This window comes from Mustela erminea, chromosome 18 (genome assembly GCF_009829155.1).
Source record: "Mustela erminea isolate mMusErm1 chromosome 18, mMusErm1.Pri, whole genome shotgun sequence".
Taxonomy (NCBI): domain Eukaryota; kingdom Metazoa; phylum Chordata; class Mammalia; order Carnivora; family Mustelidae; genus Mustela; species Mustela erminea.
In genome coordinates, this window is record NC_045631.1 from 1,627,359 (window position 1) to 1,652,359 (window position 25,001).

Below are 25,001 nucleotides of genomic sequence, written 5' to 3' on the forward strand. Positions count from 1 at the left end.
ACAGGTTTTTTTTTGTTTGTTTTGTTTTGTTTTTTTTTTTTAAATTTTGCAAATACCATACAAGGCTGGAAAACTAAGAAATGCCCAACAGGGGGGAAGAAAAGGAAACCACCATGTTTGTGCTCCCCAGCGACTATCAGGGGCCCCGTCTCGATACGGCACTTTCCCAGTTCCCTCCCTTGTATGTGTGTGAGAATCCTGCTCTGTTCCCTTTGCTTTTCCCTCAAGCTTCCCCCAAGGTGACGGTAATGACATAGTGGTCCCAGAACCAGGAGCTTTGTCCTGTGACCTGCCCATTGCTCTCCACCCCTGCTGCCTCGCCGAGGTTGTGCGTTCAAGGTTGTGTGTGTGCTGTGAAGAGGTTTCTGGTAAAGGAAAAGTGATGAAGGCCTCCCCCCGACCTCATACTCCTTGCCCACCCACCCCCATCTAGATCCAAGGAGGAAAGCCATCACAGCCTCTGCAGGTCCCCAAACTGCCCACCCTCAGAGGCTGTGGCCTGCGTACCTAGTGCCCACTGTGCCCAGCAGGTCCTGACCCCGACCCAGACTCAGGGCTGAGGGCCGTCGTCCTGCCCGCAGAGGCCCTATGCGGCCGTTAGCCCGTACCCACAGGAAGAGGCTGGAGCGGAAAGTAGGGAAGGACCCTTGAAAGAAAAGCAGCCAGGCCCGGGGCACAGTCACTTGCTTTCCCCTCTGAAGCTCCAGATTTGTCGTCTGTGTGGCTGTGGCCAGGGCCCGTGACTCCGCGTCCCGGGCCCAGGCCAGCAGCGCGATGAGGACCACAGAGGCAAACAGAAGCCAGAGGAGACCCAGCACATAGAAGGCCAGGGGAAGGAGACAGCAGAAGTCAGGGTGGAACAAAGGGTCATTTCTGGAGCTCTCCAGATTCCCTCGAACCACCTCGTGGGCCCCTGGGAGGTGGACAGATGAGGGGCTTATCGGGTATCCCAAAATGGTAGGGAGTGAGGTTAATTTGGGGATCTCAAAGAATGTGGTCCGTTCAGAGAGAAATAGAGTTGTGGGCTCTGGGGTGGTGGTGGGGGTAGTGCGCTCTGGGGTGGTCGGGGGCGTGGTGGAGGTCGTAGTGGGCTCTGGGGTGGTTGGGGACGTGGTAGAAGTGCTGAGCCCTGGGGTGGTCGGAATTGTGATGGGGGGCTGAGGGGTGGGGGGGGCCATGGTGGAGGTCGTTTTAGGCTCTGGAGCGGTCAGCGTGGTAGAAGTTGTGTTGAGCTCTGGGGTGGTTGGAATTGTGATGGGGGGCTGTGGGGTGGTAGGGGCCATGGTGGAGGTCGTCGTAGGCTCAGGCGTGTTCGGGAGCATGGTAGAAGTGATGAGCCCTGAGGTGGTTGACGTCATGGGCCGGGGCATGGTGGGCTTCAGGGTGGTGGGGGGCATGGTGGAGGGTGTGGGGTGGGACATGGTGAGCTTTAGGGGGGTGGGGGGCGGGGGGCAGGGCGCGGTGGCCATGCTAGGCTCTGGTGCGGTTGGGAACAGGCTCTGGTTCTTCACAGACGTGAGGGTGGAAGGCAGATGGGGCACGTGGCGGTGTGGGGAAGCCTCGGATGCTGAGTGCGTCGGGGCCCACTGGGTTGTGTGGGCTCTGGTGTTGGTGGAGAACTTGACCACAGCCCGTGTGGCAGAGACCTTTCCCACCTCTTCCTCGTTCTCATAGTCATCATAGCTTAGGTCATCCTCATCCCCAAGACTGGGGCAGCCCTTCCCTGGGTAGGTGTAGACGGGTGTGTTGGCCAGGTTGACGCATCGCACGCTCTCCACGTTGGGAGTCATGGCCTTGGCGTCTACACCCTCCTTGAACAAGTAGACGTTGTCAGAGTTTCTGTCCAGCCAGCGAGCAAAATAGAGGATCTCACAGTCGCAGGACCAGGGGTTGTTGTGGAGAAAAGTGAAAGGCAGGAAGATGTTCCCAAAGAAGCCCTTGGGTACGGAACGCAGCCAGTTCCCTTGGAGGTAGAGGGTGTCCAGGTTCCCCAACCCATCCAGGAGTCCCAGGGGCAGCTCATTCAGCTTGTTGTCGGCCAGGCTGAGCTTCTCCAGCTGGGGCACGGGCCGCAGGAGCCCCGGGGGCACAGTCTTGAGCTTGTTGCCACGCAGGTAGAGCTCACGGAGCCCGCCTAGTCCGCTCAGAACGCTAGGAGACAGCGATGTCAGCTCGTTGAAGGAGACGTCCAGGATGGTGAGGGCCGGCAGTGCCTGTCCCAGCAAGGGCAGGCTCTTCAGCTTATTGTAGGACATGACCAGCTTCTCCAGCCGAGGCAGCGTCCCCTCCAGCTGCAGGCGGGTTAGCTGGCTCTGACGCAGGTACAGCCGTGCCAGCCGGGTCAGAGACTGCACGGACGCCGTGGAGAAGGCGCCCAGGGGGTTCGCGCTCAGGTGGAGGATGGCTGTGTCTCCTGGCAGATCCGCGGGCAGCACCTTCAGGCCCCTGTTGTCACAGTTCACTTCCATCAGGGTAGTCACCTGGGAGACCTCACAGACCTCCTGGGGGTACGACAGGCGTGGCAGCAGGAGCAGCAGCAAGAGGAGAGGCATGGGGACCTGGGGGCGGGGGGACATGTGTGGGCACCTTGTGGGCGCTGGGCATCATTCCCCCCGATTCGAGTCCCTGCTGCAGCGTACCCACCAGAAACCCAACCCCGGCTCCTGTCCTCCCCCACTGCTCTCTCCCACCCTTGCCGCCGAAAGCCTAAACTGCTAGCCCCACGGCCCCACGTTCTGGATTCTTATCCGTGCCTCAGCGGCCTCGACCCCCGGCCCCAACTCAAGCTTACAGGCATGCAGAAGGACCTCCGAGGGCACACAGCTGCTCACAGGGTGTGACTCTGCCCTGCTGTCTTCCAGCTCCACAGAGAGCCTGGGCATGGGCAGGAAGGGGGTGGGCATGGGGAGGAAATGCTGGCCCGATAGGGACTCCCTCCTGTGACCCGGGAACGGTAACCCTCCCGGACACAGGCCCTTATCGCCTCCTTCCACAACCGTCCCCAGCCCTCTTTGTGGCTCTCTTTGTCCCACTTCCCATCTCCACGTGGTGGGTTGGGAGCGGAGTCCTCCAACCACCCCCGAGTCCAGCCTCCAGCTACCACTTGCTTCCCCTTCGCAGTTGCCAATTTTAACCCTGACCGCCCTCTGCCTTCCCACTCTCCAGCACGGGTCCCCCCACCCACTGGCTCCACTGTGGTTGAGGTCACCAGTGCCCCCCACCCCTCTGTAGCTGTCGGACACTTCCCATTATGATCTTACTCGCTTTCTGCACTGCGTACCCACGGCCCCTCCAACCTTGGCACTCATGCCACTCGTTTCCTGCTGACTTCTCTGGCCTTTCTCAATCTCCGTAGATTCCCTTCCTCTGTCCTTCGTGGAAAGCCAGCCTCCCCCCTGAGCTCGGTCTTTGGCTCTCTCCTTTTCTTGTGCTTCACGAACACTCAACATTGCCCTCGTTCATTCCCTGGCTGTCAAACCCCACACACCCGCCCCAGTGGCTCACCTCTGCTCTGACCCAGACCCCTCTCCAGAGACCCGACATCCAGGTCCCACTGCATTTTGGATTCCGTGGATGTCCCACGAGCATTAAAACAACATGTTCAAAGCTAAGCTCATCATCTCTCCAAATAGGTGACCCGCCCGTGTTGTCCAACCCCGTGAACAGCACGGTCACCCCCCAACCACACTCAGCTATTCAGTCAGTACAAATAGAATCCCTGATGGTCATCCTTGCCCCTTCCCTTCTTCACCCCCCACACAACCTGTCACCAAGTCCTGCTGGTTTTACCTCCTGATCTCTCCCAAATTGGCTTCTTTCTGTCCCCGCTGCCGCCATGCCAAGTCTGGGACACCAGCTCTTCTCTCCGGCTTCACATCAACATCCTCCCAGCTGGTCTCCTGACACCCTGACCTCCCTTCTCCCCACCCCCCACCGGAGTGGTCTTCCAGAACTGCCTACAGGGCCTCCCTGACATGGGCTCCGGGGTCCTATGTGATCTGACCCTTGCCCACATGTCCAGCCCCATCTCTTTTTTTTTTTTTTTTTTTTTTTTACGATTTTATTTATTTATTTGACAGAGAGAGAGATCACAGTAGACAGAGAGGCGGGCAGAGAGAGAGAGAGAGGGAAGCAGGCTCCCCGCCGAGCAGAGAGCCCGATGCGGGACTCCATCCCAGGCCCCTGAGATCATGACCTGAGCTGAAGGCAGCGGCTTAACCCACTGAGCCACCCAGGCGCCCCAGCCCCGTCTCTTAATGCTCCACTCCACCTTTCACTCCGGTAGACCCTTTTCTTTCTTTCTTTCCTGTGCCTGGACTGTCTTCTCACCCCTTCCGCACCTTGTGCCCAACCCATATTTAAAGCCTTTTAAGACCGCCCAGCACCGCGGCACCTGGCCGGCCGGCTCAGTCCGTAGAGCGTGTGACTCTTGATCTTGGGGTCATGAGTTTGAGCCCCACGTCGGGTGTAGAGATGACTTGAAAACAGAACCAAACTTCCTGAGACCAAGTGAGGTGCCCTGTTTCAGCAAATCAGCCACCGTGTCTGTTGGTCCATCACCCCTTCCAATGATTAAAATATCCCCCCTCCTGTTCCCTGGAAAGGATGTCATATAACCACGTGAGTCTGCCACTGTCTACTCACTTCCCCACTGGGGACACTTGAACCAAATGTAAGTTAGTCCAAACACTTGACGTTTATATACTTTGCTGACTGCAAGAAGTCCTTGAGAACGTGGGTGACAGAGGATTCGAGCATCGGGAAGTGTAGGGAGAGGCTGTGGAGAGAGAGAGGCTGTGAGGGGGCGTGGGGCCCTGGGGTGCTGATTGTTGATATACTGGTATTAGGGTTTCTCCTTGTAAGCAACAGAATGTCCTGGCGAGTTTAGGATGAAAAGGAATGTATTTGTTCAGCATTCACAGACTTCCCAGTAAGGGCCAGAGAACCAGACTGGGAACTGCGGGGCCCGGAGCAGAAGCGGCAGAACCAGTCCAGTGAGCAGAGCCCTGCTCCTGCTCCGAGACCAGGTCCCCAAAGCCCATGCTGCTCGAGCCATGGAGACTCCGTGTCACCATGACCTCCCTGTGCAGAGGGGATCCCAGACCCCCCTCCTTCTTTGTGGGGCCAGCTCCCCTTCAAAGTCTGGGTGTCACTCAGATTAGTCATACACCTGTGACCTGGTTGCAAGGAAGTCTGGGAAACCAAGTCTGGTGACTTTAGCTTCTGTAATAGGAGCCCGATTTGGCTGCTCCAAACATTGCTAAATTGAAGGCTTTTGCAGACACGGAAAAGGAATTCCTCTGGTTTGGAACCTACTGACGTGATCTGCATGATCTGTGTTTCACATCCCTCACATGGCAACGTTCTGAATTTTTTTTTTCGAATTTCGCCTTTTTGAAAAATATATTTTATTTATTTATTTGACAGACGGAGATCACAAGTAGGCAGAGAGGCAGGCAGAGAGAGAGGGAAGCAGACTCCCCACTGAGCAGAGAGCCTGATGCGGGACTCGATCCCAGGACTCTGAGATTATGACCTGAGCCGAAGGCAGAGGCTTTACCCACTGAGCCACCCAGGCGCCCCTAATTTTGCATCTTTGCTTGGAATGAAAACTACTTGGCCAATAGGAATTTTTTAAAAAAGATTTTATTTATTTATTTGATAAAGAATGAGAGAGATAACCAAAGAGAGAGCAAGAGGGGGAGAGGGAGAGGGAGAAGCAGGCTTCCTACCAAGCAGGGAGCCCGATGTAGGGCTCGATCCCAGGGGATCATGACCTGAGCTAAAGGCAGATGCTTAATGACTGAGCCCCCCAGGTGCCCCAGGAATTATTCTTTCAATACTAGGTTGGTTTGCTCACATTTTACTTAGAGGTTTCCCATCTAAGTTAGAAAATAGAAGTGGCTCATAGATTTCTTTGAGGGGCTTTGTCTTTTTCTGTTTGTTTGTTTTGCTTTGTTACCAGAGTTATGCTGGCTTTAATAATTAAGTTGGAAAATTTTATATTGTCTGGAAAAGTTAGAGATCACAGGGATTTCCCATTCAATGCAGGGTTGGTGGAATTCACCTATAAAACCATCTGGACTGGATGCCATTTGGGGGATAGCTTCTGGACTACCTTTCCAGTTTCTATGATTTTTGGTCTTTTGAGGTTTCTTTTTTTTTTTTTTCCTATACTATAATTTTTTTTTTAATTTTTTTCTTTTGAGGTTTCTTGAGTCAGTTTTGGTAGTGGGTAGTTTCTCATAGAATATCTTGCATGTGGCTATTCAAATTTATTTGGCAGGTTTGAACATGTTTTGCTCTTATCATTTGTTAAAATCTCCATTTTGTGCTTATGAGCCCTTGTCTTTTCTTTCTCTCCCCACCTCCTCTTTTTCACTCACTGGACTTGCCAAAGATTAGTCTCTTTTATTGGACTAGTCAAAGAACCAGATTGATTAGTTTTACTAGAGAATTGCTGGCTTTTTTCCTGTTTGATGATGAATGTCTGCTTCCACTTTTAATAATTCTTCAAATTTTGAGCTTATTTTCATGTTCTCGTCCTACCTTCTTGAGTTGAAATCTTAGTTCCCTTATTTTAAATCTTTCTTGCTTTTCAGGTAAATCACTTAATTCATACTTTTCTTTTTTTTTTTAAGATTTTATTTATTTACTTGAGAGAGAGAATGAGAGAGAAAGAGAGCATGAGAGGGAAGAGGTCAGAGGGAGAAGCAGGCTCCCCACCAGGCAGGGAGCCGGATGTGGGCCTTAATCCCAGAACTCCAGGTTCATGACCTGAGCCAAAGGCAGTCGCTTAACCAACTGAGCCACCCAGGCGCCCCAATACTTTTCATCTGAATACTTCCTTGATCCATTTAACGTGTTTTATCATGTAATACCTAAGGGAAATATGTGTAATTCTTTAAATTCAGCATACATTCCTCTTGGATAAGAGGACCCCAGTTTCATTTTGGGAGGTCACCTCTCCCTAGAGGAGCACAGACTTGAGAGGAGTAGAGAAGCAGGCACTTTGCCCTCCCACTTTGGAAACCCAAATGTCTTTTGCAAGCTCCTTCCACTGCCTACTTCCTGTCACCACCCGAGTTTAGCTCCTGGCTGTAACCTAATCATGGACGACTGTTCTGGTCCTAGGATTTCAAATGTTGAGTGTGGCGACAAGGCAAGAGAAAATAGAACTGGGCAGCATTCATTACACAAAGTGCTCAGAAAAAACATAGAGTAGTTCCTCCTATTGAGGCCCCATTGCCGCCTGATCCCCGAGCAGTCCTGGACTGTCCGCGCTCACCTGTGCCCAGTGAGTCCCGCCTCTTCCCATCTAGTCTCTGTCACACTAAGTTAGGCAGAGGTGATCTCAGCCAAAGAATCCAATTCAGTGTTCTGGCTGTAGTTCATTTTTAAAGAGCTTGTGCAGGAGATGTTAGCTGGAGGCCTACCTGCTCAAGGTCCACTAAGATTTCTTTTTTATCTCTTAAAAAATCACTCCGCCTCCATCCTTAGGGTTCTTGGTGGGAATGATTCTATTCCTGCTGCAGAAGCGGACCTCAGCCAGGCCCCGGGGCCCAAGCCAGGAGCCTGACAGAAGCAGGTCGGAGCATCCCGTGGTCAGGCGAGACTGGTCCAGGCACAGAAACAGAAGGCAAGCAGGTCCCTTTCATAAGGGGGCCCATGACTTTTGTGGGAGGGTTGGAGAAGGCTTTCTCTAGATGTGGACAGGAGATATGTAACCCCGGGTGGGCTTGTGATCCCAAGTGGGTGTGGCCTTAGGATGAAGCTAATGTCAGGAAAGACATTTTAAAAAAAAAAAAAAAGTGGAAAAAATACCATTGGTATCACAAAGATGTTGTACCGAACTAATTGTGACATTCTGTGAGCCAAAAACCTGTTTATTTCTTTAAAAAAAAAAAGTTGGTATTGGGATATTTACTTGCAACATAATGAGCTTTAAGAGGTAAAAATTAGGGCGCCTGGGTGGCTCAGTGGGTTAAGCCGCTGCCTTCGGCTCAAGTCATGATCTCAGGGTCCTGGGATCGAGTCCCGCGTCGGGCTCTTTGCTCAGCAGAGAGCCTGCTTCCCTCTCTCTCTGCCTGCCTCTCTGACTACTTGTGATTTCTCTCTGTCAAATAAATAAATAAAATCTTTAAAAAAAAAAAGAGGTAAAAATTAGGGGCACCTGGGTGGGTTAAAGGGGTGCCAGTGTGTTAAAGCCTCTGCCTTTGGCTCAGATCGTGGTCCCGAGGTCCTGGGCTCTCTTCTCAGCAGGGACCCTGCTTCCCCCTTCCCGCTCTCTGCCTGCCTTTCTGCATACTTGTGATCTCTTTCTCTGTCCAATAAATACATAAAATCTTTAAAAAAAAAAGAGGTAAAAATTATATTTTCCATTTTTTTAAAGTAGAGTTGTGTACAAAGGAATTTTTTAAATTTCAGGTAGCTTTTCAAACATTTAGCATTTCTCTGAGGCCATTGTAGGTTCATGTGCAGTTGTAGGAAATGAGACAGGGAGGGCTCCCGTGTACCCCTCCATCCAGTTTCCCCCATTGCAATGTCTTGCAAACCCCCAGGAGCATATCACAACCTGGATATGGACATAGTTTTCACCATGAGGGTCTCTCCTGTGGCCCCTTTACACCACACCCAGCTCCCTTCCTTCCCCCGACCCCTGCTGCTCTGTTCCTTGGTTCTGCAGTCTTACCACATCGGGTTCGTGCAGTGTATGACCTTGGGGACTTGGCTTTTCTCCACCCAGCACATTTCTGTGGTTCAGAGCGCCCAGCGGTAGCGCATTTCTTCTTGTGGCTGGGTGATAGTCCACTGCGTGAACAGAGCATGGCATAACCATTCACCCCCGGAAGGTTCCAGTTGTTGGCTATTACAAATAAATCTGCCTTAAACATCAGTGTATAGATTTTTGTGTGACCATCTATCTTCGTTTCCCTGGGGAAATGCCCAGGAGCGCAATTGCTGGTCGTAGGGTCATTCTGTGTTTATTTTGGGGAGTCTACCTTTGGATTATCCCTTTTTTTAAATAAAAGATTTATTATATTTATTTATTAGAGAGAGTGAGCACAAGGAGGGGGAAGGGTAGAGAGAGTGAGAATCTCCAGCAGACTCGGCACCGAGCGAGGAGCCTGACGCGGGGCTCGATCTCGTGACCCTGAGATCACGACCTGAGCTGAAATCCAGAGCTGGAAGTGTAACCGACGGAGTCGCCCAGGGGCCCCCAAACCCCACGTTTCTGAAGTCTGTTTTCTCTCTGTTGTTCGGAATGGGTGATTTCCGTAGCTGTATCTTCTGGCTCCCTGATTCATTTCTCTGTTCCCTCCGTTGTATTGCGGGGCCCCACCCTGAGCTTTAATGCCAACTGTCCGCCTTTCGGCTGCACAGTCTCCCTCCCGTTCGTCTGCGGACCTTCCGTGCCTTTGCTGAAGTCAGGTCTGCATCTGCTTCCATAACATCTCGTTCGAGCATTTTGATCGTGGCTGCTTTAAGATCTTCTCCAGAATCCTCACACCTCCACCCTGCTCCTGTTGGGAGCGGCTGGTTGTCTCTGCCATTCCTGTTGAGGTCTTTGCAGTTCTTGGTATGAGGAATGATATGTACGTATTTTTAATGGAAACATGGCCATTTTCGTATTATTTTATGAGAGTCTCGGTCTAAAACCTTTCTGCTCCAGCTGACTTTTCCTGACACCGCTCTGGCGAGGAGAGGCACTGCCAGGCAGAGTTACAAGTTCAAGTCCCCCGTCAGCTTCTGTTGGCACCTGCTGGGGTGGGGTGGGGGGTCCCAGCTCCCCAGGCCCTCCCTGCAGCCTTCTAAGTGCAGAGATGAGTACCAGTCCCGACCCGCCTTGCCTCCGCTGAGGCCCCGCAGCGGGGAGGAGAAGGGGTGCCTCGCGATGGCCTGGGATGGAAACCCAGGCTCCCTGTGGTCACCGGCTGCTTCACCCCGAGCCCCCCACCCCAGCAGGGATGTTGGGACACCTCATAACGAGCCCGGGGAGGGTGGATATCTAGGCTCACTCTTTGGTCTGTGATATTTGTCTGGCATAGAGGGGTGATTTTCCAAGTTCTTTTTTTTTTTTTTTAAAGAGTTTATTTATTTGTCAGAGAGAGAGCACAAGCAGACAGAGCAGCAGGCAGAGGAAGAAGCAGGCTGTCCACTGAGCAGAGAGCCTGACGTGGGGCTCGATCCCAGGACCCTGGGACCATGACCTGAGCCGAAGGCAGAGACTTAACCCACTGAGCCCCCAGGTGCCCCCTATTGTCCAAGGTCTGCCTTGTTAGGCTAACCCTCCCCTGGTCCTTTGGCTAGAGCAAGCAGGCTTTTGTTGGGATATTATTACTAATATTAATGTTATTTTGTCTGTGCCTGCTTCTAATTGCCGACTCCTTCACCTACGTGTTTATAGAGAATGTTCTGGAGTTTAACCGGACTCAGTGGGCCGCACAGGGGAAAAGCACATCCACTCCCACCTCCCAGAAGCGGAAATATCCCTGGTGGCTTTGGCTACCTTCTCACGGCCAACGTTTCAGTTTCTCACCGTCGGCAACAAACACGCCGTGTGAGGGTTAATTTTCTGTATCAGCTTGGCCCAGACTCACCATTTGTTCACATTTTGTCTCATTGGCTTTATCACTCTCTCTCAAGTGTTTTTTCCTGAACCATCTGAGACGAATGCGGAGACATCGTGTCCCTCTGCCTCTCACATTTCCATGTGTGTTTCCTAAGAACAGGGACATTTTCTGACATGACTGCAGTACGCTTGCTAATTCAGGAAGTTCGATCTACGGTGCACGTTCCCATTTTGCCAACTGCCCAAAAAGATGTCCTTTAGAGCTCCCCGCCCCCACCCAAGCCCAGGATCCCGCTGGAGACCGCAGCTCTCGGGTTTCCTGTAACTGTCTTTATTCTTTGGACTTTGACATTTTTGAAAGCCACAATCAAGTAGTTACGTGGAAATTCCCTCGACTGTGCAGAATCTCCCTCCGTCTGTCCCACGTCTCTCATGGCTGGACTTGGGGTCCGCGTATCTGTTGGGTACTGTGGCTTTCTTCAGCCAATCATGTCAGCAAACACTTTATGTCAATTTGACCCATTTCTGGCGAGTTTCGCTCTGCCAGTGGTTAAGGTGGACCCCGTGCGCTTTCCCATGGTCAAGATCCTGTTTTTCCTTTTGTCGCTAAGAAGTGCTTTTGTGGGGAGATGTTTGGATCCAGCGCAAATACCCTGTTCCCGATTAGACTTTGGCCTGCAAACGGCGGCACCCCTCAGTGACCCTCGTAGGGTTCCATCATTGCCGGGAAGCATGAAAAAATCTTTGTAGGTGCTTTATGTTTTAAATTTTTATTTATTTTAAAAGATTTTATTTATTTATTTGACAGACAGAGATCACAAGTAGGCAGAGAGGCAGGCAGAGAGAGAGAGAGAGGAGGAAGCAGGCTCCCTGCGGAGCAGAGAGCCCGATGCAGGGCTTGATCCCAGGACCCCGGGACCACGACCCAAGCCAAAGGCAGAGGCTTTAACCCACTGAGCCACCCAGGTGCCCCAAAATCTTTCTAGGTGCTTTAACTGTATTCCTTTTCCTTGGTAACCAGCAGAACTGGACTAAAAACCAAACCTGCGAGGGGGAAGCAGGTTTCATGGAACTGTCCCAACTGTCGTCAGGTGTGGAATGTTCCCACGCAGTGTTTGCCGGCAAAGCCACTAACCAGGCCGTCTGCGGGGGTCTCCTGGGCTCTAAGGATGTGCCTCTCAGGGGGACCGTGGTGGAGTCGATGGCTCCGGATCTGGGAATTCGAGGAGGGAAACTGGTCCTGCCGAGCTCTGCAAACAGCCCAATCTGGGCGTGTGTGTGTGAGTGTGTGCGCGCGTGCGCATGCGTGTGATGTCCTTTGTTGAGCAGAAACTCCTAATTGTGATGTGTTCAGGCCATCAGTGTTTCCTTTCATGGTTCTTGGTCTTGGTGTCTTGTTTAAGAAACTCCCACTCCAAGGTAGCAAAACACTCTCCCACGTTCTCCTCTCTTAGCCTCACGGCTTTCCCGCTGATTTAAAGTCCTTCCTCCACCTGCCCTTTCCTTGTGTCATGGCATGTCTTAGGGAGGCGGCTTTCTCGGCTTTCTTCCTGCATTGCTCCCCCGCGGGGGAGGCAGCGGCTCACCCCGTCTGTGATCCCACCTGCCCTTGCAGATGTCACCCCACTGTTCGCCGCCACCGCGCGCTGTGTGCGCCCGGGCGGCTTCTCCGCTCTGACCCGCTTCCCACAGCTCGCTTGTCAGCCACGAAGCAAGGCCCCCTGGGTCCTTGTGTGTTTTGTGTTTTTGTTTGTCGTTGCTTGTTTGCCAGAACTTCGTGGGGTGTTTTAAGATCGGCCGGGGTGATCCTGTCCCCTTTTATTTTTCAGAACTGATGTGGCCATTCATGGACCATTATACTGTCAAAAACATTTCACCTTTTTTTTTAAAAGATTTTTTTTTAAAGATTTTATTTATTTATTTGTCAGAGAGAGAGAGAGAGAGAGAGTGAGCGAGCACTGGCAGACGGAGGTGGAGGGAGAAGCAGGCTCCCTGCCGAGCAGAGAACGCGATGCGGGGCTCGATCCCAGGACCCTGAGATCATGACCTGAGCCGAAGGCAGCGGCTTAACCCACTGAGCCACCCAGGCGTCCCTAAAGATTTTATTTATTTATTTGACAGAGAGAGATCACGAGTAGGCAGAGAGGCAGGCAGAGAGAGAGAGAGAAGCAGGCTCCCCGCTGAGCAGAGAGCCCAATGTGGGGCTCGATCCCAGGACCCTGAGACCATGACCCGAGCCGAAGGCAGAGGCTTAACCCACTGAGCCACCCAGGTGCCCCCTATTTCAAAATCTTGTCCAACAAGCCTCTCCCCATGTTGACAACGGGATGGCTGACGAAATTAACAAATATAGGAATCTGTGTTCTTTGGTTTTATACCACAAGGAGAACATTGTTTAACTGTGGTCATAGTTTCCCTTTAAAAAATCAGTTTTATTAAAAAAAAAATCAGTTTTACATGCTATGAAATAGAAAAGATCAAACGAGGGGGTGCCCAGCGGGCTCAGTCGGTGGAGTGTGGCACCCTTGATCTCGGGGTCATGAGTTTGAGCCCATGTTGGGGGTAGAGATTCCTTAAAATTAAAATCTCTCTCTCTCTCTTTTTTTAAAGATTTTATTTATTATTTGACAGGGAGAGAGAGAGAGAGCAGGAGCAGAGGAAGAAACAGATTCCCACTGAGCAGAGAGCCCGATGCAGGGCTCCATCCCAGGACCCTGGGATCATGACCTGAGCTGAAGGCAGAGGTTCACCCACTGAGCCCCCCAGGCACCACCCCCGCCGCCCCCCGCCCCCCCGAGCAGAACTGAATCGTCCACCGTCACTGTATACCCACTCTTTCGCCACCGCTGACGTTGGCAGGAGAAACGTTTGTGATGACTAGTTCTCAGGAAGGGTCTTTTTCATGATCTCAGCATGGGACTGAGGGGACTTTTGGAAGGAAAATACGGATGGGCAGGGAGATGAGACAAAAATCTTTCCCAAAACACGTCCTGCGTGTCGCAGGTGTGCGCCCATCACTGTGAGGAGGGACGATAGGAATTGTGTCTGTTTCGTGTCTTTCACAACCGTCATCCTCCACAGACACAGACAAGACCCTCAAAACCCGCCCCCCGATGTCGGTGAGCAGACAGTCTCTGTTTGTATTTGATTGTTTAAAGGGTCTCAGCGGGGCGCCTGGGTGGCTCAGTGGGTTAAAGCCTCTGCCTTTGGCTTGGGTCGTGGTCCAGGGGTCCTGGGATCAAGCCCTGCATCGGGCTCTCTGCTCAGCGGGGAGCCTGCTTCCTCCCCCATCTCTCTCTCTGCCTGCCTCTCTGCCTACTTGTGATCTCTGTCAAATAAATAAATTAAAAATCTTAAAAAAAAATCCACTGAAGGGTCTCTTCACCGTTAGGACGCCCAAGTCTGCTCCTGGAGCTAGTCCTCTGTGGAGCCCTGCAACAGTCTGTCTTATTTTTATTTATTTATTTTTTTTAGACTTTTAGTCATAATTTACACAGAGAAACTCACCCACGGCCTTTTTAAAAGGCCGAGTCCCGCTGCTTCTCGTCCGAGCAGAGCAGGTACTGTGTGCACGGAGCAGGGTCCCCGGTGGGGAGAGCCCGGGAGTCGGAGCTCCTCGGGGCTTCTCACGTCCTGCCTGTGTGAGGACGGCCCGGCTCAGGGCTTGGGGGGAGCCGGGAGTTCCTGGCAGTGGCGCTTCTCGGACTCGGAACCATCTTCTCCTGGGCTTTCGGAACCGTCAGCAGGATCCGTGTGGCAGTGTGCCTTCTCCCTCCGGAGCCCAGCCCACGATGTTCTAGAATGTTCCCTGGAATGCACTGTCCGTGTCTGGCTGATACTGAGACCTGCCCTCCCGCCTATTCCCTCTGTTCTAGAGGAGAAGTGGGTTCCAGATGGCCTGTAACCAGGCGGCCAGAGTGGACCCCTTCTTTCCTGCACTGGTGAGCCCCAACGACTCTTGTTTTCTCCCGTAGCCACGTGAGGGAAGAGGCAGGTCCTAGGGAGGGTGAGGGCGTCCTTCTGAGCTGGGGGGACCCCAAGCTGCGTCGGCCACCCCAGGTGCCCCTTTCTCTGCCTTCCCTCTCCCCCCTTCCTCTCCCATCTCTGATTCTCTCTCATTTTGGCCACTCCCTGCTAAAGATTTTTATTGTGAGTCTTTGTTCTCATCTCTTTCCTGAGGGACCAGCGGCCGTCCTGCTCTGGCCCGCGTTCCCCCCTGACCCTGGACCACCGCCCTCTCCGCACAGGCGTCTCTCCCTGGTCCCCATCGGTGCCCTTGAGGGGTGGCGCCTGGCAGCGCAGGCACCGCACGAGCCTTGGGTGGTATTCAGCGACGGAGGACATGACCCGTCCGTCTCAGTCTGTCGTTTGCTTGCCTTTGGGTTTAGGGTTTTGACCCTACAGGAACATTCTGTAGTTTTTCTTTCTCTTATGGCCGGACTTGGGGCTGCAGGGGAGGGAAGAAAGGCCTTCTGGCTTTCCGGTAGGGCTTTCTGGGTTTCGTGTCCTATGCCCATTATCTGGCCCAGAGAGTGGCATTCGGGAGTTGAGGGTCTGCTGGTTATTTTTTTTTTTTTAAGATTTTATTTATTTGACAGAGAGCGATCACAAGCAGGCAGAGAGGCAGGCAGAGAGAGAGAGAGGAGGAGCAGGCTCCCCACTGAGCAGAGAGCCCAATGCGGGACTCAATCCCATGACCCCGAGATCACGACCTGAGCCGAAGGCAGCGGCTTAACCCACTGAGCCACCCAGGCGCCCTCTGCTGGTTATTTTGATGATGGGTTTTCTAGTTGTTACAACGGGATTTATCTGATTAAGGCTTCTTTTCCATATTAATGTACTATTTTATCTTCGGACTCTCATATACTGAACAGAAGAAACAGCTTGACCCTTTTCCTCAGCACGGGTCCATCCAAGTCAGGAGCCGTGGCTTTCATCTGCGGGTTTGGCAAAAAATTTTCAAGCTCGATGCTCTTCTGTCCTGGGGAGGACGTGAGGACAAGCGTTCTTGTCCTTGGTCCCGCGTGAACGGGGTCCGTGCTTTTCTTGGAGAACAGTTTGACAAAAGGCACCAACTTTGGGTTTTGTTTTCAAACACATGAACTTTTTTTTTTTTTTTTAAAGATTTTATTTATTTATTTGACAGAGATCATAAGTAGGCAGAGAGGCAGGCAGAGAGAGAGAGGAGGAAGCAGGCTCCTGCTGAGCAGAGAGCCCGATGCGGGGCTCGATTCCAGGACCCTGAGATCATGACCTGAGCTGAGGCAGCTGGCTCACTGACTGAGCCACCCGCCGCCTGGCGCCCTGTCCAACTGTTCTCTACGCATACCTGTACGGAGACGCACTAACGGTAAGGGAAGGCACCTGTCTCGGGCAGCGACCACACTCAGGTTTCAGGTCGGCTTGACCTGGCCTTGAGCTCACTCACTCACTCTCCCATTTCAGACCTTCCTTCCCACTCCTCAGGCCCTTGCTTTAGGCCTTTTTAGTGTTCCGTGTCCCATCATGTCCCTGACGCCCTCCTACTCTGCTCTCAAGGGCACCCACCCGTGCACCTCCCCCAGTGAGGTCCCTGCTCCATCCTGCAGGGCCGGGAAGTGCTCTATTCTGGGAGTGAGGGGCTTGCACCCGCGCGAGCACGAACGGGATTGTGAATTCCCGTTTTCTCTGCTCGCTGTGACCGGACCTGCTGTGCCCCTGGGTTCTGGGGGTGGTGGGAGCGCTGCTGGGCGGCCAGAGGGCGCTGCTGGCCGGGGGCCTGGGGAGGGGTCTGCGGGAGAGCCTGTGCCCTCCCTGCATCTAAGGACAGCATGCGTTGCTTGCTTATGGTCAGAAGGATCTTTCCAGGTGCCGGGTTATGGGGCATTTTTGTTTTCTTTATGCTAGTTTACTGTTCTTCATGCTACTGTTGTTAAGCCAGAGGGGGACTGACTGGGGAGGTGCCTCGTTCAAAGAAGTGCCAGCCAACCAGCCTGCGGGGGACAGCCAGGGCAGCCGGCCAGGGCTGGGGAGGCCAGAGGCCCTCTGTTGTCTGTGTCCCGGTGCGTCATGTCTCTCCCTGTGCAAGTGTGCGGTCCTGTGCCCCCACTCCCAGCAGAGCGCACCCCCTTCCTGAACCGTGGCTGGACATCGTCAGGGATGGACTTCCTCGGGCCGGGCTTGGGTCAGCGTCCCCCCCCGGACCTGTCAACCCTGGCCAGAGGCTGGGCGTCTCTGAATACCTGGTCAGTCTTCTGGGGTCCCCTGGCTGGAAAAGAAGGGACAGTGCTGGGCAGATGTTCCTTCATGTGCATGACTTACCTGTTCAGTGTTTGTCAAGCGCCTCTGATGTGTGCGGTTCTGGGCTTTGTGCCCCGAACACAGTAAACCAGCAAGCTCTCGGCGACCAGAGAACGTGGGTGCTAGCGAGGGGGATGGTGTAGGAAACGGGGCTGTCTAGACACGGCTCTGGCTGACCCCTCTCTCCCTGTTGACAGAAGGGGGCTCTTCCTGCTGCGTGCGGGGAAGACTCATCAGACCGGCCTGGGGTGTCTTGACTGTGAGGGGACCCATGGCTGAGAATCCGGGCCCAGCTGTAGCAGGGGTGGGGGGCGGCCACTGCTCTGAGTTGGCGAAGGGAGTAGCTGCCTATTAGGCTGAGATCTCTGGGTCCAGGCTGGAGGTCAAGGCATCCCCAGGAAGACTGTTTTGTGGGGTGCTCACGAGAGAAACACAAAGCCGGGACACCTGGGTGGCTCAGTCGGTGAGGTGTCTGCCTTCGGCACAGATCGTGGTCTCAGGGTCCTGGGATCGAGCCCCGCATCAGGCTCCCTGCTCGGCGGGGAGCCTGCTTCTCCCTCTCACTCCCCCTCCGTGCTCTCTTTCAAATCAAATCTTAAAAAAATCCAAACACCACAAAAACACAAAGCCCAGATTCAAGTCAGGTGCCTGACCCCACACTGTGCAGGAAGCTTGCTGCCTCTGGCCGTCATCGTCCTGAGCAAACCAGCTCCGCTCTGTGCCCACCCCGGGAAAGTCTCAGGCCAACCCCATGCTCCCTCGAGCTCCCTGCTGCACCTGTGGCCCCCCGGGTGTCAGGCGCGGGTGGGGTGGGTCAGTGGGATCAAGACCAAACTTTACCCCTGAAGAGGGCGGCTGCCGCCACCAGAAAGCTGAGCCCTTGCCCCAGAGGGGCTTACAGAGGAGAGAGAAAAGTCAGGCTGGTCAGGAGCCCAAGCAGCACGGAGCAGAGCTGGGGTGGGAAAGGCGGGAGCGGTGCGTGGGTCCCCAGAGCTGCTTTGGCCTCCGACCTGGGTCCCGTCTGTCCAGCCCTCACGGAAGCCCCCCGCACACCTGGCCTGCAGAGCCGCTTCTGGTAACACACGGAGGCCAAGTGACCCGGCATCTCAGCGACCCTCTGACGGCACTGCTGTCCCCAAAGGCTGCTCCCTCCCGCTTTATCAGCTCTAGAACCTGAGCAGCCCGGCCAGCTCAGGGACTTTGGAGGGTGCATTCACGTCCGGTAAATCTCTGCATCTGTCACAGCCCTTGCGCAGCCATTGTTGCAAGGCCTTGCCCAGGCCCTGACGCGGGGCCCACAAAACAGGCACCAGCCCCGACCGGAGCCAGGAGACCTGCCAGCGTGCACGGAGGTAAGCGGGGCCCAACAGGTCCACTCTGCGGGGCTGGAGGGGAGAGCGTGGAAGGACCGGCTTCAAGGACGCGTGGGAAATGGACAAGCCGCACGGACCCTCTGGCCTTTGGGATCCTTGCTTGTGGCCCAGGTGCGAGGATGAGGGACCTCACAGGCCAAGAAAGAACACCCCAAAAGGACAGGTGTTTGGTGCAGTGTAACGGGAACACAGGTGCGCACGGTCGGTGAAACAAATCTCTCTGTCTCCCGCTTCCCCGCCCGCCTGCTTGGGCGGCTGCGGACCTGACCGGGGCCCTGTTTGGCACCTTTGGGACGGCGATGCCGGGCTTCCAGGATTCGTGTGAGGATGCGGCCGGCGCGGCACAGAAGGTGCAGAGCTCAGCCCCTCCCACGGCATCAGGCAGTCCGGAGAGCTTCTTAAGCACACAAGATTCCTGGCATCCCCCTAACTCAGGGCTCTTTGGGGTTGGAGCTTAGGAATTAGGATTTTAAGCAAGCACCTCAGATGATCAATTAGAGTCCTCTAAGGAGAAGAAATTAGAATTAGAGTCATCTAAGGAGATGAAAACGTCAGTTCAAGGGCGGTTGGGGCAGGAAGCCGGCGTTCTCACGCGCGGCCACAAGGCGGCAGCAGGGAGGCCAGAAGCGGGCGTGGACGCGAGGGGCGGGGAGTGGGCGCACCTAGGATACAGGCTGCAGGAGGCGGCGGGCCCTGGTGCCGCAGGGTCCCCCTGCCAGTTGGCCCGCTCCTGCCGAGTGCTCCCCTGAGGGCGCCTGTCTTGTTATCAGGTCTTTGTGGGGACTTTGCCAGCACTGCTGTGACCCTGGCTGGGTGGGGGGTGGGGGGTGAAAACGTGTGCCACGTGAGTGAGAGGCAGCACGGGAGGTCACCTGCACTGGGCGGCTTCTCCAGGTACACTGGCGCTTGTTCAGAGCAGGGCTACCCATCTCCCACTGCCAAGCTTGTGGTTCCAGGTGCTCTGCAAGGACCTGCACCTGCCCCCCCCCTTGCTCCCCAGCTTAAAAGGGTCGGGTCTGCGGCCAAACAGCAGGCAAAGGATGCTGGGACCAGGCAGCTGCTGGTGGGAGCGGCCAAGAGGTCTCTGGACGCGGGAAGAGGATTAGGTGACAGTCCCCTAACCCAGCCCGGAACTAACACCCCCGCCCGCCCTCCCTCCCACACCCCAGCCTGCCCCCTGAAGCCTGTCGGAGCTCAGAATAACCCAAGGACCAGACGGGATGGCAGGGGCTCTGCTGGGCGCGCTGCTCCTCCTGCGGCTCCTGGGTACGGCTGGGGCTTGGTGCCACGCATGGGGGTAGGGACGCCCAGGGACGGGCCAAAATGAGAGACTGAGAAGCGGGCTCGGTGGCAGGCCAAGCACACAGCCTCAGGGGCACACTCGCAGTAGAGCCCTGTGCACACCCTGGGGCAGCAGAGAGCCCCCCAGCCCCTGGTCCACAGCGAGCCCACGGCTGGACCCCTCCCCAGGTGCCAGTGAGGGGGAGAATGAGGAGCTGCGTCTTTACCACCATCTCTTCGACAACTATGACCCCGAGTGCCGGCCTGTGAAGGAGCCTGAAGAGACGGTCACCATCACCCTCAAGGTCACCCTGACCAACCTCATCTCCCTTGTAAGACACCCCACCCCCACCCCCACCCCGGAGCCTGGAATTCCACTCCTGGCTCTGGACTCCCACTTCAACCGTCCTGACCCGCTCGTTTCTGCAGAACGAGAAAGAGGAGACCCTGACCACCAGCGTCTGGATCGGAATCGTGAGTCAGCTCTGGGGGGCAGCAGGAGGTCTCGACACCCTCCCCCAAACTCCTGGCCGGCACAAGGTGGGAAATGCAGGGCACTTGTGCGACCGTCCTCACTCCTTAGGACTGGCAGGATTACCGACTCAACTACAGCAAGGACGATTTTGGGGGCGTGGAGACCCTGCGGGTGCCTTCAGAACTCGTCTGGCTCCCAGAGATTGTGCTGGAAAACAAGTGAGCATCGTTGGGTTTGGTGGAAGGCGGTGGGGCCTGGAGCCTGGGGCTGCACCTGGCGGGGGCTGGGCTTGCTGGGAGGGCGGGGGGTGGCAGCCCGGCCGACACCGGCTCTCTCGGGGTCCCTAGCATTGACGGCCAGTTCGGCGTGGCCTACGACGCCAACGTGCTGATCTACGAGGGCGGCTACGTGAGCTGGCTGCCCCCTGCCATCTACCGCAGCACCTGCGCCGTGGAGGTCACCTACTTCCCTTTCGACTGGCAGAACTGCTCGCTCGTCTTCCGGTGGGGCGAGCCGCTCAGAGGCGGAGGCGGGTGTGTGATGACGGGACGGGGCGGGGGCGGGGAGCGGCACGGACACGCTGGCCCTGGCTCCGCAGCTCGCAGACCTACAATGCGGAAGAGGTGGACTTCGTCTTCGCGGTGGACGACGAGGGCAAGACCATCAGCAAGATCGACATCGACACCGAGGCATACACAGGTGAGGCCTCCTCCTGCTCCGAAAACCCGCCCCTAGACGGTCCGCGTAGGGGACTCGCTGAGGGCGGTGGCCCCAGGCCATGGAGGCCGGGCAGCTGACCTTAACCTTGCCCCTCCACCGAAAGCACTGTCCACGGTGGCGCGGGACCGCCCCTTCCCGCCGGAACCACCTTCGCGCCGATGGCCCAGACCCCCCGAGGCCCCACCAGTCCGGGCGGGCCGGCCACACCTCCCCACCGCCCGCAGCCCCAGGTGTCACGGCCAGGTGTGCAGCCCGCGCCGGCTGACCGCGCCCCCGCCCCCTCCGCAGAGAACGGCGAGTGGGCCATCGACTTCTGCCCGGGGCTGATCCGCCGCCTGGACGGCGCCTCCCCAGGCGGCCCGGGGGTGGTCGATGTCATCTACACGCTCATCATCCGCCGGAAGCCGCTCTTCTACGTCATCAACATCATCGTGCCTTGCGTGCTCATCTCGGGCCTGGTGCTGCTCGCCTACTTCCTGCCGGCGCAGGGTAAGGGGCGGCGGGGGCCCGACCCCGGGTGCACGGCTAGCGGCGGGGCCTGCCTCACCGGGCGCTCCCTCCAGCCGGCGGCCAGAAGTGCACGGTGTCCATCAACGTCCTGCTGGCCCAGACGGTCTTCCTGTTCCTGATCGCGCAGAAGATCCCAGAAACGTCGCTGAGCGTCCCGATGCTGGGCAGGTGGCGGCGCGGCGCGGGACCCACGTGTGCGGGCGGGGCCGCGGGAGGGGCGGGGCCGCGGGAGGGGCGGGGCCGCGGAGCCGCGGGGCTAGGCCAGGCGAGGCTGGGGCGGGGCTACGGCCGCGAGACACGGGGAGCCGCTCGGCCGTCGGGGCCCGCCTGGGCTTTATTCGAGCGTGGGGCGGAGCTGGGGCGGTGGCGGGTTCTCGGGTCCCCCGTCCTCCGCTCTGCTGCTGGATGCCACCTTGAGGTCCCCTGAGTATTTCTGCCGGGGGCAGGCCGGCTCAGTGCCCCCCACCAGCCCCGCCGCCCCCGGCCCCCAGCTCCTCCCCGCCTCCTTCCCCGTTCTGAACTCACCGGTCCCCCGGCCGCCCCGAGACCCAGCGGGCGCCCCCACGGCGGCAGGAGGGAGGCGGAGCCCTGCAGGCCCCGCCCGCACAGGCACAGCCACGCCCCCTGCAGCGCCAGACGGGCCCCTGCGCCCGCCGCAGCCCCGGCTCTCCGAGCCCCCTTCCCCGCCGCCTGGGCTACCCGGGCCAGCGCTCCGCCTGGGTCCCCGGCGCCTGGGGCCGGGCCCGGGCTTCCGGCGTCGCCGTCCAGTCGCCGCACTTCCTGCTGGAGCCACAGGGCTGAGATCTGCGGTGGAGGTGCGGGAGTTGGCGGGGGCGCAGGGGCCTCTGCCGCCCCTTCCCCGCCGCCTCCCGCCCCTTCCACGCCGCCTCCCCGCCCCTCGGCAGCCCCCGCGCCCCACCTCGAACAAGGTGGCGCCGAAGCTCACGACGCTGGCCGCGGCCTCTCTCAGCACCAGCCCCAGAGTGGGCTTCGGGGCGGGTGGCCCCTGCGGCTCCCGCGGCTGGCGGGACTCGAGCTCCCGGAAACTCTGCTCCAGATACTCGTGGGCTGCGGCCACGGCGAGTTCCAGGGAGGACAGGAGCGGGGGCTGCAGGGCCACCTGGGCAAGGAGCGGGGGCGGCGGCGCCGGCGGGTCACCGGGCGGAGCTCCCAGGGGTGCCCGCCCCGGGCGGGGCCGCCGGCGGAGCCTCACCTCCGTGGAGCTGTGGAAGTGGTAGACCCACAGCAGGGTTTCCAGCGAGCTGGGGGTCCCCTCCATGGCCGCCGGCGGAAAGGGGGGCATCGGGGCCGCGCGCGCGCCGTCTGGCCCCGCTGGGGAAGAGCAGCCTCGCGGGCCGGGAGGGTCTTTTGTGAGGTCAAGCGCGGCGGGCTCCGCAGGTACCTCATCTTCGTCATGGTGGTTGCCACGGTCATCGTCATGAACTGCGTCATCGTGCTCAACGTGTCCCTGCGGACGCCCACCACGCACACCATGTCCCCTCGGCTGCGCCACGTAAGCGCCGGGTGGGCAGGGGAGAGGCCCTGGTGGGCGGGGCAGGCGACCAGGTGGGCGGGACCTAGAGCTAGCCCCGCCCCTCCGCCAGGTCCTGCTGGAGCTGCTGCCGCGCCTCCTGGGTTCGGGCGCGTCCCCCGAGGCTCCCCGGGCCACCTCACCGCCCAGGCGCGCTTCGTCTGTGGGCCTGCTGCTCCGGGCCGAGGAGCTGATACTGAAAAAGCCGCGGAGCGAGCTCGTGTTTGAGGGGCAGAGGCACCGGCACGGGGTCTGGACCGGTGAGCGGAGGGGAGCGCGCTGGCGGGCGCGTGTGGCGGGGCGGGCTCCCCAATGACCCTCCCCTCCCCTTCCCTCCCTCCCGGACGCCCCACCAGCTGCCCTCTGCCAGAGCCTGGGCGCCGCCGCCCCCGAGGTCCGCTGCTGCGTGGACGCCGTGAACTTCGTGGCCGAGAGCACGCGGGACCAGGAGGCCTCCGGCGAGGTGGGACAGGCCCCTGGGTGGGAGAGGGCGTGTGGTGGCCTGGAGGACCCAAGTCCCTGGCGCCATGGGAGACGCAGCTCGTGTCCGTCCCTCCCCAGGAGGTGTCCGACTGGGTGCGCATGGGGAAGGCCCTGGACAACGTCTGCTTCTGGGCCGCCCTGGTGCTCTTCGGCGTGGGGTCCAGCCTCATCTTCCTCGGGGGCTACTTGAACCGAGTGCCCGAGCTGCCCTACCCGCCGTGCATGTAGACGGCGCCCCCCGCACCCGTTTCTGGAGGAAACCGATTTTGAAAGCCGCGCTGCGGGCCCTTGCTGCGGTGCGGTCCTGTGCTCGCTGCGGCAATAAATCGGCGCTGTGCCAACTTTCCCGGCTGTGCGCGGGCTCGTGTGGCTGAGTGCGCGCACCTGTAGAGGTCTGCCCCGCCAGGGTCGGGGGCAGAGCACCGTCCTCCGGAAACCACTCGCCACTCTTGCATCCAGCCTTGCCGACCCCCCAGTGTTTCTGAGAGCGTAGGCCCTCGTGACCCTCTCTCCAGCCCTGGGAGCTGCTGTCTTTATCGGCAGAAAACGGCAGGACGGCCCTGGAAGCAGCTGGAACCTGGAAGCCGTGTGCCTCCCCTGGGGAGGGCGCAGGGCTCAGATGCCCCGAAGGCCCTAGGGCTAAGGGCCCCTGGGCCACCCGCTCATCCCAGGCCTGCTGGCTTAACCGGGCTGGTTTCCGGGACTGGGAGAGAAGACAGGGGCCCTGGATGGTAGGAGCTGGTTGAATTGTCTTTATTAACAAACGGGATATCCAAGGCCACTACATTGAGGGGGGGCGGGGCAGGGCTACTTGCTGCTCACACTATATACAGAGGCAAGCAAGGGGGTGCAGGGGGGAGCGAGAGCTCCCCACTCCCTCCCTCCACCAGGGAAGGACAGAGGCTAGAAAGAAAAGTGGTTGAAAAGGGGGAAATGTTTTGGCTGGCGGGGGTACCCCCTCCATTCCCTGGGGTTTGGGGGGAGGGGAATCATTAAAGTGCTTTCAGAAAATGAGGAAATGGTCCCTGCCCCTGGAGTGGCGGGCGACCCCCCTGAAACCTAGGGCCCAGTGACCCCCCCCAGGGTCTGGTACATTCAAGGGGGGGAGCCGGCTCCCCTGACGTGCAAATGAAGGGGCCCAGGGCCCTGCCCAGTCAGCAGCAGTGGGGTACGGGTGCCCGCCCCGAGCACTCTCCTCGGAAGTGGAGAAAAGGGGGGTGGGGCTCGGCCCTCTGGATTCCTGGTAAGGGGAAGCCGTGCCTCTCCCTGGAATTGGGACAGGCACAGTTTTGGGGAGAGAACAAACGGGGGGGGGGGGGGGCGGGAAACAGGATGGTCACGTGATCACAAAAGCATCAGGGGTCAGAGGTCACGTTCCCAGCAGGCTCCAGTGAATCAAACCAGTCAAAAGCAAAAGCCCAGGGAGGGGAAAGGAGGGCGGCCTGGGGGGGTCCGGCTGCAGAGGTGGCTGTCCCGTCACCAGTTCATGATGCAGTTCCGGTTCAGTGTCATGAAGTAAACCTGGCTGCTGCCCCCAGAGCGGACTGAGGCGAAGAACACCTGTGGGGTAGGAGAGGTCAGGACGGATGGGGGCCGGGGGGGTGGTCGGGACTAACTGCGAGCCGCAGCGAGAGGGGGACAGCTGGAAACTGCAGAATTTAGTCTTAGCGTGACCCCCCACCCCCAGAGGCAGAGCTGCTTGGGAAGAGGGCAGCCCCAGTGATGGTTGGGGGAGGGAAGGAGACTGTGATGCAGGCCCCCAGAAGACCCCACGGG

The 25,001-nt window shown here is 57.5% G+C and overlaps 4 protein-coding genes across 20 annotated transcripts in view; 1 reads left to right on the forward strand and 3 right to left on the reverse strand.

Annotated features, from left to right (window-relative positions):
• Positions 1-43: 43 nt before the first annotated feature.
• On the reverse strand, positions 44-4,015 carry GP1BA (glycoprotein Ib platelet subunit alpha). 2 transcript variants are annotated; one of them, XM_032320891.1, is made up of 2 exons: positions 2,792-4,015; positions 44-2,558 (listed from the first exon to the last, which is right to left on the reverse strand). In XM_032320891.1, exons 1-2 carry the CDS (start codon positions 2,795-2,797, stop codon positions 486-488), a joined length of 2,079 nt encoding a protein of 692 aa, XP_032176782.1. In that variant the 5' UTR covers positions 2,798-4,015; the 3' UTR covers positions 44-485. The 2 variants fall into 2 exon arrangements, with proteins under 2 accessions (XP_032176782.1, XP_032176783.1); XM_032320892.1 differs by having other exon boundaries at positions 44-1,108; positions 1,211-4,015.
• A 13,396-nt stretch (positions 4,016-17,411) lies between these two features.
• On the forward strand, positions 17,412-24,545 carry CHRNE (cholinergic receptor nicotinic epsilon subunit). Of its 4 annotated transcripts, none has more exons than XM_032319877.1 (12): positions 17,412-19,491; positions 19,696-19,838; positions 19,936-19,980; positions 20,090-20,199; positions 20,329-20,484; positions 20,580-20,680; positions 20,990-21,190; positions 21,265-21,379; positions 22,610-22,724; positions 22,816-23,002; positions 23,113-23,205; positions 23,283-24,545. In XM_032319877.1, the coding sequence occupies exons 1-12, from the start codon at positions 19,446-19,448 to the stop codon at positions 23,597-23,599; spliced, it is 1,629 nt and encodes a 542-aa protein (XP_032175768.1). In that variant the 5' UTR covers positions 17,412-19,445; the 3' UTR covers positions 23,600-24,545. The 4 variants fall into 4 exon arrangements, with proteins under 4 accessions (XP_032175768.1, XP_032175770.1, XP_032175771.1 ...); XM_032319879.1 differs by having other exon boundaries at positions 17,414-19,491; positions 23,304-24,545; XM_032319880.1 differs by having other exon boundaries at positions 17,415-19,491; positions 23,099-23,205; positions 23,283-23,539.
• Positions 21,479-22,612, reverse strand: C18H17orf107 (chromosome 18 C17orf107 homolog). Of its 4 annotated transcripts, XM_032319885.1 has the most exons (4): positions 22,425-22,612; positions 22,131-22,331; positions 21,737-22,015; positions 21,509-21,644 (listed from the first exon to the last, which is right to left on the reverse strand). In XM_032319885.1, the coding sequence occupies exons 1-4, from the start codon at positions 22,512-22,514 to the stop codon at positions 21,546-21,548; spliced, it is 669 nt and encodes a 222-aa protein (XP_032175776.1). In that variant the 5' UTR covers positions 22,515-22,612; the 3' UTR covers positions 21,509-21,545. The 4 variants fall into 4 exon arrangements, with proteins under 4 accessions (XP_032175774.1, XP_032175773.1, XP_032175775.1 ...); XM_032319883.1 differs by having other exon boundaries at positions 21,479-22,015; XM_032319884.1 differs by having other exon boundaries at positions 21,506-21,644; positions 22,131-22,612.
• MINK1 (misshapen like kinase 1) overlaps positions 23,963-25,001 on the reverse strand; it is a 42,474-nt gene continuing 41,435 nt past the window's right edge. For all 10 annotated transcript variants that reach the window (XM_032319872.1, XM_032319869.1, XM_032319871.1 and 7 more), the window contains one exon: positions 23,963-24,785. In XM_032319872.1, the coding sequence (XP_032175763.1) occupies positions 24,702-24,785 (84 nt within the window). In that variant the 3' untranslated portion in view covers positions 23,963-24,701. The remainder of the gene's footprint in view (positions 24,786-25,001) is intronic.